Here is a 13,877-nt window from a genome sequence, read left to right on the forward strand (position 1 = left end):
GTTCTCCAAAGTCGGGGCCGGCCCACACCTGGTGACGAAGGCAGGTGGCACCCCCTGCCCTCGCTCGCCCTCCAGCTTCGGCGGTCACCCTTGGTTCCACAGCTCTCCGGAACGCCCGCCCCGAGTCCCGGGAAGAGGCGCTCCATTGCGCGGGCGGTCCCACCCTGTGCTCCCGCGTGACCCGACGTGCCGGGCGCGCACGCAGAGGCCCCGCCCGCGGCGTCGAAGGCCGAGGGGCTTCGCCAGCTCGGGGAGAGGGAAGGGGCGTGGCTTCCCGGCTGGGCGGGCGGCCGCGCCGCAGTCCCGCCCCCATCGGCAGCTGCCTCCGCGCGCCAAAATCAAACCCCAGGACCCGCCGGCTGGAGAACCTGCTGCAGGCGGGAGCTCAGCTTGCGTGTCAGGTCACGTTCGGCAGTGGCGTGAGCATCAGCGCGCGCACCTGTGGCCACTTCCCAGCCCTCCCTGCTGGATGCGCCCGGGGCCGCCACAAGACCAGAATGGCCACCCCACCGAAGAGGAGCTGCCCATCTCCCGCGACCGGCTCTGAGGGGACCCGCATCAAGAAAATTGCCATCGAAGGGAACATCGGTAAGGAGCCTCGGGAAATGTTCCCAAAGCAGGGGGAGCCGCGGCGGCGGCAGCAGCGCTCCTTCGCTGCATCTCTGCTGCTCCTCAGTGAGGGCTTTCTTCCAGCCTGGCTATGTGGATGCGGACACGGCCTCGAATTCCCTTCGCTCCGAAATCATTTTGCCCTGTCCTGCCCAGCTTCTGTCCCGTTCCCCGAGGGTGGCGGTGGCCCCAGGGCGTCAGGTCGTGCACGCCCGGGCCTTCAGGCCTCGTTAAGGTGCACTTTGGGCCAGTTTCCTCCCCTTGTTGGGATTGCGCAAAGGGAAGGGTTGTTTTTGGTTTTTTGTATTGACGGTGTGTGTGTGTGTGTGTGTGTTCTTGAGGTGTAATTTACATACATTAAATTATCCTTTTTTAGGTGTCCTCTTCAATGAGGTATGACAAACATATAATGCTCTTTTACTACCATCATGATCAAGATTCAGTACATTTTTATCACCTCAAAAAGTTCCCTGGTGCTCTTTTGTAGTCAGCTCCCTCTGCATTCCTACCCCTTGGCAACCACTGATCTGGTTTCTGTTTCTGTAAGTTTTGCCTTTTTCCAGAATGTCATATAAATGGAACGACAGAGTATGTAGCCTTTTGTGTCTCGCTTCTTTTATTTAGCATAACGCTTCTTTTATTTTAGCATATTGCTTGTATCTGTAGTTCTCTTTTTTTGCTGAGTAGTATTCCATTGCATGGATATACCACAGTTTATCTCTTCCCAATTGTGAACATTTGGATGATTTCCAGTTTTAACGATTATGGATAAAATGGCTCTAAACATTGAAGTACAAGGCAAGAGGTTTTTTTTGTTGTTGTTGTTTTTTGTTTTAAAGATTCTATTTATTTGACAGAGAGAGACACAGTGAGAGAGGGAACACAAGCAGGGGGAGTGGGAGAGGGAGAAGCAGGCTTCCCGCTGAGCAGGGAGCCCGATGCGGGGCTCGATCCCAGGATGCCGGGATGAGGACCTGAGCTGAAGGCAGATGCTTAACGACTGAGCCACCCAGGGGCCCCAAGGGAAGAGTTTTTTTTAATGATCTTAATATCATGGCGTTCCTCACCCCTGCTCCCACATCCAAGTAAACACTGGCTTTTTATTCAAAGACCAGTACTGTTTCTGTTCCTAACCCAGATGAGGGCAGACTATACCATGCATGTCATTTTGCAAGGTACATCTGAACTTAAATTCTTCTGTATTTCCTACCACAGGAAACCTATGCCTGACGCTTCCTGTTCTGATAGAATTTTTTTGGCTCCAAGTTGGGTACTGGCCATTCATGCATACAGCAAATGTTTTTTAATTCTTCCCACATTCAAAGCTCTTGTACTTCTTTAAAAAGATGGGGCAAAGCAGATGCTATAGCAGCATTCCAAGGAGTAGAAAATTGCTGAACACGCTCTTAAAGAGGAGATCTTGTTGCCTTGCTCCAGTATTCAGGCACCAGTGTAAAGGTCCCTATAATAGACTCTCATTTCCTCTTTTGATAAGTTCTTTGAAGTTGAATTCAGTTTACTAGTAGGGTTCCTCATAGCTACATATTGGATAAAGAAGAACATACGTAAAGGAGGAAGTAGTTGAGCAGCCATTTCAAAAGTAAATTTAAATGAACAACCCTTCAGATCAATACCACAATGAATTAATCCCCTTCCCTTTCTTAAATCCAATTAAGCAACATATCATATCTAGAAAGTTACTACTCCCCAAGCATCTTTAATCTTCCCAGCACCTGAAATAATTTCCTAATATGTCACCCCATCTCCAGTTTCTCTTAACTAGCTCCAGAGCAGACTTCCTATATACAAATCTAATTGTGTTATCCCCTACTTAAAATTCTCTGATTTCTCCATTACCTACACTGGAAGGAGTTGCAAACTGGTGGCTTGCATTTGCACAATAGTGGCCTGCATAGATTTGAAAAAAAAATTTTAATGAATTGCTAGCATTTAAAAATTTTGAGATTTCACGGGCATCTGGGTCGCTCAGTTGGTTAAGCAACTGCCTTCGGCTCAGGGAATGAGCCTGGAGTCCTAGGATCGAGTCCCGCGTCCGGCTCCCTGCTCAGCAGGGAGTCTGCTTCTCCCTCTGACCCTTCCCCCTCTCATGCTCTCTCTATCTCATTCTCTCTCTCAAATAAATAAATAAAATCTTTAAAAAAAAAAAAAAAAAATTTTGAGATTTCTTGTGAACATCTAGATTCTTGGCATTTCTTAAAATATCTGAAGATCTGGTAACACTGGATGTTTGTTTCTGTAAGATAACAATTTGCTATTTAGATGGGTTGTGTTCCTTACCACTTACTTTTTTTTTTTTTTTTTAAGATTTTATTTATTTATTTGAGAGAGAGAGAATGAGAGAGAGAGCACATGAGAGGGGGGAGGGTCAGAGGGCGAAGCAGACTCCCCACCAAGCAGGGAGCCCGGTATGGGACTCGATCCAGGGACTCCAGGATCATGACCTGAGCCGAAGGCAGTCGCTTAACCTACTGAGCCACCCAGGCACCCTTACCACTTACTGTCTTCCTGACGCTGAGGCTTTGTCAGTTGCTGTTAATGTGCTAGCACTGTTGTTCCTGTCCCTTCCACCTTATTTGCCAGACCCAAATAAGTATAAATGTACAAATTGCTAATATGTGTGTAGAAGACTATTTAGTGATTCCTAGAATTTAAACTTTAACTGGTCATTTTAGTTTTATACTCAGTAACTTATCTTCTCATGTTCTCTGTTGCTAAAATACTCCCTTGTGTTAGATTTATGGAAGCCCTCCCTGCTTCTTTTCATCTTAATAATTTGTATAGATGATTTTTGGCATCATAATACCTGGTTGGCATTAGTAATTCTGTTAGGTCCCATGACTTTTAAAGTATTAACATCAGTGTCTTTGGTCCTTGTTCTCCTTTGCTTTCATAGAATATTAATTTATTAATTGGCTTATTTTCTAGCTCCCCACTTTCCCCCAAAAAAGTTAAGGAACTAGATATTAATCTGATTGGGAACTACAGGTAACTGTTGTTACTCTGCTTGAACTGAAGAGTAATTTTAAAGAATAGCTGTTTTTGCTCTTAAAATTTTGGAGTATGATCACATGAAATTTTTCTGTTTGTAGGCATGTCAGAAGACAGCTGAATGTTCTAGCTTTAAATGCTTTCAGACTGGCTGATGCCTGATTTTTTCATGTGTTCCTTGGATCATCTTTCTTTTTTTTTTTTTTTTTAAGATTTTACTTATTTGTCAGAGAGAGAGAGAGCACAAGCAGGGGGAGCAGCAGGCAGAGGGAGAGGCAGGCTCCCCACTGAGCAGGGAGCCTGATGTGGGATTCTATCCCAGGACGCTGGGATCATGACCTGAGCCAAAGGCAGACACTTAACCAACTGAGCCACCCAGGTGTCCAGATTGGATCCTCTTTCTGAACATCATGTTTTCCTTTCCTTCTTCCGTCTACCTCAGTGAATGTCCAGTGATCATTTTATATGCTTCTGCTTACCATTCTAAATGCTCCATACGAAATCTGCGGTCACCAGTCTTTTTCCCATGATTAAATCTAATGGTCATCTAGTTTATCCTTAATACCTTTTCTCCTATCCTGTGGGGATAATATGACTTTGTTTTGCTTCTCAGCAGTTCTCTGTTCTATGTTACCTTCTTATTGACCCCCTTCCTCACCATCCCTGTTTTTGCTCTATGTGTGATCTTTTTAAAAAAAAAAAAAATTATTTACTTGAGAGAGAGAGTGGGGGAGAGGGGCAGAGGGAGAGAATCTTCAAGCAGACTCCCCACTGAGCTTGATTCCTGACATGGGGCTTGATCCCATGACCCATGAGATCATGACCTGAGCCAAAACCAAGAGTCAGACACTCAACCGACTGAGCTACCCAGGCGTCCCTCTATGTGTGATCTGTTAAAGTTCTGGTTTTTTTCTTCTTTTCTATTGCCCATGTAATGTCCTAGGTTTGAATATAGTTATTCAAGTCAAAAGTAAGTTCTTTTTGCCCTCTTTGGATCCCATTTTATAAGGATGAGGAAGCTTTCCTTGTAAGCTTACAGAAGATGCTTTTTTATATTTTAATCTATGTGTGTGTATTTTTATATACATATGGAGAGACATAGAGAGTGAGAAAGAGAGAATACATTATGTTGACCAGAGATGTCTAATATAACCACTTTTGGTGACTTCAGATAAGATGGGTGTGGTGGTCACTGGGATTGTTGCTATACCCTGTAAAATTCTAGGTTAAGACTTTCCCTACTGTTAAATGGAATGTATTCCCAAGTAATATTAAAATAGTGAATATAATATGTCCTGATTATACCTGAACTATTTCCGTTATTTTCCCTATAGGTGTCTCAGAAACTAGTGAATGATCAGGGAGGAGCAATGTACATACAACTTTTTTTTAAAGGGTTGGATAAGTGCACAGAACCATGAAAGTGAAGCAGAGAAAACATGGCTATTCCTTATAAGGGTCTTTGCAAAAATGTTTTTATAATTTCTGTTAGGTACTATGGCTTAATGTTGTATAGTTATACAATTAGTGTCATATAATCATACTAATTCTCATTGTAAAACTCTAGGTATTGGATACATCTTTATATTGATTTTATAGTTCATTTGGCTGTTTCTAAGTTGGTTTTAGATAGGAAAGACTTAAGTTTGTAAACAGAGAATAGAGCCAGTAGACAGAAAAATTTTGAAAATGCAAGAGCCTATAATGATTGTCACTGTAGTCATAGCTTGTTTATCACAACAGTTTCCATAAAGAGGGTATTATTATTTCCATTGTATTATGAAGAAACAGGCTCAGAGAGATTCAGTGACTTGCCCAAAATCACATATCTAATTAAGTGGAAGAATAGCCTTAACCATTTCCCACAGTTATCTCTAATTACTTGGTTAAGGAAAGTGAGGCTAGGACTAGGATTTTTTTTTTTCTGCCGCAACACGTTGCCTACAGTTACACCAGATTTTAAATTCTTCTATTCGTGGCTTTGATAAACTAAAAACCATAACAAATGTGCTTAATACAAGTGGGTAGGGACCCTTTTAGTTTTCACTGAAACAAATCTAAAGAGAAAGTTTGGGAAATTGAATATTTTTGTTTTTTGTATTGTTTGCTAGTATATATTTTGAAAAAGCTGATGTCTATTTTGACTTTTTTTTTTTTTCTAAGTCTCCTTCTTCAATTTTCCTTTCCCTCTCACAACAGCTTCAGGGAAGACAACATTTGTGAATATCCTAAAACAGGTCTGCGAGGATTGGGAAGTGGTTCCTGAACCTGTTGCCAGGTGGTGCAATGTTCAAAGTGCTCAAGGTGCCTGTGAGGTATGAAAAAAAAATTAACTAAGTAAAATAAATATCTATTGCTTTAGAGGACCAGTGGTATTTAACCTTTTGGGTTTTTGGTTTTTTTTCCTAATAAAATTTTCACATCTAGCTTTAAGTCTGTATCTTCATCTTCATACATGAATGTGTATGTATAAACATTCATTGAGCTGTGCACTTAAGATTTATGTACTCATTGCATCTAAGTAGAATTTTAAGAGTTTTTAAAAATTAATTAAAAAGTTAAAAAAATCTAATGGCAAATTAAATTCCTTGAGTAGCTTTTTACATTTTGTTTAAAAACAAGTGAACAAGGAAAACAAAGACCAAAAAAACTACCCAGTAACTGAATTTTATTAGTTTACCTTTTTTTTTAAATAAAGATTTCATTTATTTATTTGAAAGAGGGAGAGAGACTGAGAGAGCAGGAACAGGGAGGAGAGGGAGAAGCAGGCTCCCCACTGAGCAGGTACCCCCGATATGGCGCTCGATCCCAGGATCCTGAAATCATGACCTGAGCCGAAGGTAGCCGCTTAAACAACTGAGCCAGCCAGGTGCCCCTGTCAGTTTACCTTTTGAGCCTTTTGTATTAGAGAGAAGCATTTATCTTCTTATTTCTTTGTACTTTTCATTCTTGCCAGACTTTCACCCTGGACACAACTGTCAATTTCCCAGGACTTTCCATTCTACATTGCAAATAAGAAAGAAGGAATAACAGTTAAATTTTGTTTTTTATAGCAAAATTTTTTATTGTATGTGTATGAAGGAAAGAGATCTGATTGCTAAGATTTCATTTCTGGAGAAATGAGACTTGAAATTGAAAGCAGCATAGCAGAAATCTTCAAAATGGAAATGTGTCCTAGAAACTTACTTTGTTAGAATTGAGGAAGATGGAGGATTGAACAAAAATGTCTATTTTTTCAAATTTAGCTCTTGGTATAAGGGAATCTGGGAATAATAATTGAGTATTTAAAATGTAAATCATTAGCGAGATATTCTGTAGACTTTGAGGATATATGGTTTTGAATAACCAAAAATATTTTCTCACACACCGATTTGTCAAGCATAGTTAACTTTAGGGGTGCAGCTTAGTACACTCTGATCCTTAGAATAATTCAGGATTAAATCTTGAAGGGACTTCCTTTCCATATGGACTCCACTTTTTTAAGAAATAGAATTTCAGTCTGGTCTGTGGGGAAAGGCAAGATTAGCCTTAAGTAGAATTTTAAAGTGGGCAAATTTATTTGCTTCTTTCTTTCAACATTTTTTATTGACACATGATATAACTATAGACAAGTACAGGAAACTTATGTATAGTTTGAAGAACAATTGGAAAGCTAATCATTAGCCAGGTCAAGAGATAGAATATTACTGATATTCTAGAAGTCCCTGTTTGTCCTTAGGTCACAGTATCTCCTTTCCTAGGGTAACAACTGCTAGGGGTAATCAATCACATGAAATAACTCCTGCAATAATACTTCCTCTGCTTTCTAAAAATAATTTGACTGTATGTGAACATATCTCTAAGAAATATAATTTAGTTTTGTCTGTTTTTGAATGTTATATAAATGAAATCACCTGTTTGCAATCTTTTTCTTCTTTCTTTTTTTGATTATTAAGTCTATGAAATTTGTCTATATTTTTGCATATGGTTGCAGTTTGTGCATTTTCATTCCCATATAGTATTCAGTTGTATTCACACATGGCTATTTGTCTATTCTATACTTTTGACCAATTTTTGAGTGATTTCTAATTTAGTTTCTGTAAAAACAGCCCTATTACGAACATGAATCCTGGTGCACGCATGCAAGAGTTTCTCTAGGAATAAGAAGTAAAATCCCTGGTTGGTGGGCTATTTGTATGATGCCTGTTTTCCAAAGTGGTTATTATCCAGTTTCCTAATTTTTGTCATTCTGTTGGGTGTTTAATATCTTTTATGTTTTTAATTTGTATTTCTTTGATTGCTTATGAGATTGTGCTCCTTTATTTAATTAATTTATTTGCCATTTGGATTTCTTTTGTGAAGTCCCTGTTCAGGTCATTTTGTCATTTTCTTTTGGGTCTTCTGTCTTTCCTCCACTCTGCATTTTTATCTTCCAAAGTATGTCTTGTGGCCTCTTTCACTGAAGTGCCCTGCTCAGGTTTGCTTACCTTTAGAAATGAGATATATATATATATATATATATATATATATATATATATATATATGGGGTGCCTGGATGGCTCAGTTGTTAAGCGTCTGCCTTCGGCTCCGGTCATGATCCCGGGGTCCTGGGATCGAGCCCCTGGGCTCCCTGCTCAGCGGGAAACCTGCTTCTCCCTCTCCCACTCCTCCTGCTTGTGTTCCCTCTCCCTGCTTCTCCCTCTCCCACTCCCCCTGCTTATGTTCCTTCTCCCTGCTTCTCCCTCTCCCACTCCCCCTGCTTGTGTTCCCTCTCTTGCTGTGTCTCTGTCAAATAAATAAAATCTTAAAAAAAAAAAAAAGAAATGAGATATATATGTTCTAAAAACACCTCTTTCCCCCTCATTTTTGGGGTAAACTATCAGTGTAGTTATTTCTCAGGTGTTAGGTAGGAAGTAGACAAAGTAAACCAATGTCAGAAATACAGAAGGGATTCTTTCACTGAGAGAATGTTAGACTAGATTGGATTGGTTGACCTCCATTTAAGGCCCATTCTGGTTTCAGTGTCATAAGCTTCTAACTTATATTCAATATGTGTAACTGATTCTTTGGCACATCAAAGAGACATCTCTGCCTTTCAGTATACCTATAATTAATCTGGGGTGCAGAAACTGATATATAAAAACCAAAATGCCAAAAATTTTAATTTGTAGAGAGAAATGTAATTATCAGATTCACCAAATTAGGTCAATGTATTCTCTGTGGAGGTCCATAATTCTCAACCAGTGGAAGGAACTCATAAGTATCTCACAGTTTTAGGGTGTTTTATAAAATGATAAACAATCCCTTGGGAATTTTAATATGTGGAATGCCTCCTGGTTAAAAATGACTGCCCTAGTGGATCACTGTTAGTGTTGGGATTATATTGACCCCTTTAGTTATGTTGGAGAGGAGAGGTAGAAAACATTGCATTAATATATATGGGAAGACAAATTTATAATAAGCAGGTTGTCTATTAAGCGTAGAATCAGAGCCCAGGGGAATTAGTTATATTATCTTAATGACTGATGTCATCAGACTGTGACACATTGATGCATCTGTCTGTGTTTTAAGACTCTTGGTTTCACGGATCTGATACTCATGTTTATGGGTGGGGCATTTTCTTCCCATGTACTGGAGTCAAAATTCCAAATTGACCTTTATAACTACCATGTGGATGAACCCATATGTTCATCATACAGTTTACTGTAATCTAGTCATGTCTCCATGATATTAAAATTTGATAACCTTAATTGGTGCATATTCTTGGAGAATAGTTTTATTTTTGTGTATATATTGGGGTCTGTTTATGTTGTTAGTGTTCTGTACTTCTAGGTGGCATTTCAGACAGTGTGGATAGTATTTTGGAGATAAGGTTGTGGAGTGTGAGGATGGTGGTGGGTGGGTTCTCTCTTTGGATATTTTCTTCTTTTATTCCACACCTCCACTAAACTCAAGAAATGGGATTTTCTTCCTTCATATTCGAGCCCTTCTTCCCCAGACTCATTTCTGATTGATTCCTTGGCCTTATAGTGTGAATCACTCACGGTCCAAATCTCAATTTTCTTAGAAGACGGTCTTCAGACCCAACCTTGGCAAGGCCAGTCCTACTTTGGATGTTCTTCATTTAATCACACTTCTTGGCAGTTGCTGTAGAATTGGAAGAGTTGGGTTGTTGGTACCTTTGATCTCTTACCCTAGTCAGTAACTTAATTTGCACCTGCATGCTTTGCTTGCATTTTGTTTTTTAGCTGTTTCATTTTTTTTACCTGCCACCTAGTGGCTGAAATGTTGCTACAGTATTGATAAGCTGCACCAATTTTAGCAAAATAATGAGGCAGAGTACCTAAAAAGATTATGTAGCCTTCCCTCCTTTCCCCTCCCATGGTAAGATTATCTTTAAAGGTGCCACCCAGATGATCATCAATCTTTGAATTAAAGGTTTATTTCAAATAGTTGCTTATTTGGTGGTTTATATTATTATTTAGGCCTAAAGCTTTGATTTAATTACTTTTAGCTTATTTTTGAGATGGACAAATTCTTAGGAACATATCTCTGCTCTGTCCTGTTTTTCTTATTGAGCTGAAGTCTTAGGGGATCTTTGTTCTTAATTGTGAAGCATTATTTTACTTTTATCCAACACTTTTTTACCACTAAGGAGCTACTGGAAATTAGAACTATAATAAAGAAGGGATAAAATATACTTGTTTTTCAAATAACAGCATTTTTTGATGTCATTCTTGAAAATTAGGAATACTTGATAAAGTACTTCTCATACCTTCTGAAATTACCTGATAACTTTTGTTGGCTATTTTATGATTATCTTGTTTGGTAGATTCTAATCTTTTTTGATTGAACTTAATTCAGCTTTTTTGCATTGTTTACAGAGGTTAGATTAGAATTAAAAGATAAATGATTTTGTATCTTTACTCGATATTACTGGTTTTCACTTATCTTGACAATAATTTGTGCTTTCTGCAAAATAATGAAGTATTCTATCATGAAGTGAGTTACAGAATTACAGATATGAATGACAGAAATAGAGTAAAACTTATTTGTTATCCCACCACCCTATACGTATCTTATGATAGTAATTTACTATATCTAATATTGGCAGTGGGGGGGGGACATAATTTTTAAAAATATTATACAGTAATACATGAATACATGTTCATTGTTTGAAGTTAAGAAAATATCATAGACTACCAAAGGAAGGAAATAAAACTTGCCTGCAATCTTATTACCCAGAGAAGACTATAGATGTTACTTGGCACAACCGTAAACAATTTTGTGCTTTGTTTTTTTCCTCCCCATAATGCTTATATCAAAGGTAATTAAAAATGACATTCTGTAAATGATTTCTAAAGGCAGCCTAACTTATTGTGTGCATGTACCAGTATTTATATAATATAAATGCCTAATAATAGTGGAACGATACCCTATTTGCTTAGTAATGTGATAAAATCTTTGTGGTTAAATCTGTATTCTGGGTTATTTAAGACAAATTTCCAAAAGTGAAGTTAGGTAGGCCCAAGAATATAGATTTTTTTTTAAAGATTTTATTTATTTATTTGAAGAGAGAGACACAGCGAGAGAGGGAACACAAGCAGGGGGAGAGGCAGAGGGAGAAGCAGGCTTCCCGCCGAGCAGGGAGCCCGATGCGGGGCTCGATCCCAGGACCCTGGGATCACGACCTGAGCCGAAGGCAGACGCTTAACGACTGAGCCACCCAGGCGCCCCAAGAATATAGATTTTTAAAAATAAATATAGCTAAGCTGCTTTCTAGAGATAGTCTATCAACTTTTACATAATATAATTTTTTATTTTTTAATTCACATTTTTTATCTGGATGCTTTTCAGAGGGGAAAAAACTGATAAAATTACACTCAGGTTGGTAAAGATGATACACAGTGTTTTCTTGGATAAATTTTTAATATGTATTTTATTCTTAACATTCATAGTTGCATACAAAAACCCCAGCAATTTGTAGTCTCCAAAACTTCATGCATAGAATCAAAAGAAAACATTTTGTATGGGCTTTCAGATTACCCTGAAAAACTAGAAAATGATATCCTGGCTTACGGTTAATTTTCTAATTTGGTGTAGTTAAACTCAGACAACAACTAACATGTTGAGAGCTGTAAAATTGTACTGCAGATTTTTTATTTAGTTTTAATTTAAGCATTTATATTTTTAGAGCAACTACCTATTATTTTTATAATTGGGTGATGAGTCAATATTGGTTCTCTAAATTATTTTCATGTAGTAGACTTTGGAATTACTTTGGGCAAGAGTAAAAGTATTGGAAAGGCCAATAAAAGGAGATATGTGGTCTTTTTTTGATTAATATTTTCATTGTGGTAAAAACACATATCATAAATTTTACCATCTTAACCATTTTTAAATATACGGTTCAGTAGTGTTAAGTGTATTTACAATGTTGTAAAACAGATCTTTAGACTCTTTTCATCTCATAGAACTAAAACTATATTCATTAAACAATTCTCCTTTGCCCCTTTCCCTTAACCCTTGGGAACTGCCGTTCTTCTCTCTTATATCTATGAATTTGACTACTTTAATTAATTAATTAATTTTTAAGATTTTATTTTTTAAATTTTAAAGATTTTATTTTTAAGTAATCTCTATATCCACTCTGGGACTTGAACCCACAACCTCGAGATCAAGAGTTGCATGCTCCACTGACTGAGCCAGCCGGGTGCCCCTGAATTTGACTACTGTAGATACCCTCATATAATTGAAATCACACAGTATTTGTCCTTTTGTGACTGGCTTATTTCACCTAGCATATTGTCCTCCAAGTTCTTCAAAAAAAAGTTTCAAACTTCTTACTATATAACAAGCCCATTTTATATATGTAACTTACTTTGTTATCTCTGTGCATTGCAAATTTATCCTAAGTGTTTTTCAGATGAACCAAGTTCACTTCTAATAGATATTATTAAATGTATGTATCAGGTAGATTTAAGGTAATACTTGCTGCTATAATGAGCTCTAAAATCTCTGTAGTTCAAAATAATAAAATTTTATTTCTCAGAGAACAGTACAGTACGGTGTTTGGTGGATAGCCTACATGCTGTGACTCAGGGATCCATACCCTTTCTAAATTGTGGCTCATTGAACCTCTAGAACAGTGCTTCAAACATTAATGTTTATTAGAATGACCTGGAAGACTTGTTAAATCACATATTTGGGCCCTACCCCCAGTTTTTGATTTAATAGGTCTGGTGTGGGTGGGTGCTAAAAATGTGCATTTCTCACAAGTTCCCAAGTGCTATTGATGTGGCTGTTATGGGGACCATACTTTGTTACCCCTGCCCTGGAGCTGAAGTTGAGAGCCTCTGCTCTAGGATCTTGGTGTCCTTTACTTCTAGCTGATGGAGAAAGAGGGAAACATCACATTTGAGAGGTTTTTAGAGTGAAGCCTAGAAATGGTATTGTTTCTGTCCTGCTTCCATTGACTAGAAACTGAGTCACATGGCCACACTCAACTACAAGGGAGGCTGGGAAGTAAAACTTAGTTTGTGTCCAGGACGAAAAACAACGTGGCTTTAGGGAACACATAACAGTGTCTGCCACACACACATTTCTAAATAGGAGTACCTTAAGTTTATTTTTTAATGTAACTAAAACTCAAAAGTACCAAGTTTAATTAATTCATGTGGAAGAGATCTTCAACAAATATTCTCTATTTTCCACTTCTAAGAGATAAAAAAAATAAACTATTAGAAAAACTTAAATAGGGCGCCTGGGTGGCTCAGTTGGTTAAGCAACTGCCTTCGGCTCAGGTCATGATCCTGGAGTCCCGGGATCGAGTCCCGCATCGGGCTCCCTGCTCGGCAGGGAGTCTGCTTCTCCCTCTGACCCTCCCCCCTCTCATGCTCTCTCTATCTCATTCTCTCTCAAATGAATAAATAAAATCTAAAAAAAAAAAAAAAAAAAAAAGAAAAACTTAAATATGACCTTTGGCTCACAGTCCTAAGCACATTCATTTTATAAAAGTATGCCAGGGATAATGTAACCAGGCCTAGAGCAAACTAATCCAAGACTTAAATTTTTGTGTTTGGAATTAACATTTTTACTGCAGAGAATTCCGTATATACATGGATACCACTACCACCCTGCCCTCTACTTTAGCATCAAAGATAGGTAATTCCTTTAGTGAAGTGAAAAAACTTCTTTAAATGATGTTAGGATTAAGCTTGGAGTCTACTTTGCTATCAGATAAATGCTAGCACCTATCGTGAAATCAACTGTAACTCATG

At 38.4% G+C, this 13,877-nt stretch overlaps 1 protein-coding gene across 1 annotated transcript in view; it reads left to right on the forward strand.

Annotated features, from left to right (window-relative positions):
• The first annotated feature begins 249 nt into the window (after positions 1-249).
• DCK (deoxycytidine kinase) overlaps positions 250-13,877 on the forward strand; it is a 31,284-nt gene continuing 17,656 nt past the window's right edge. Inside the window, exons 1-2 of the mRNA XM_036108822.2 lie at positions 250-588; positions 5,818-5,933. Of these exons, the coding sequence (XP_035964715.1) occupies positions 498-588; positions 5,818-5,933 (207 nt within the window). The 5' untranslated portion in view covers positions 250-497. The remainder of the gene's footprint in view (positions 589-5,817; positions 5,934-13,877) is intronic.

The sequence above is a fragment of the Halichoerus grypus genome, chromosome 3, assembly GCF_964656455.1.
Source record: "Halichoerus grypus chromosome 3, mHalGry1.hap1.1, whole genome shotgun sequence".
In the NCBI taxonomy this organism is placed as follows: Eukaryota; Metazoa; Chordata; class Mammalia; order Carnivora; family Phocidae; genus Halichoerus; species Halichoerus grypus.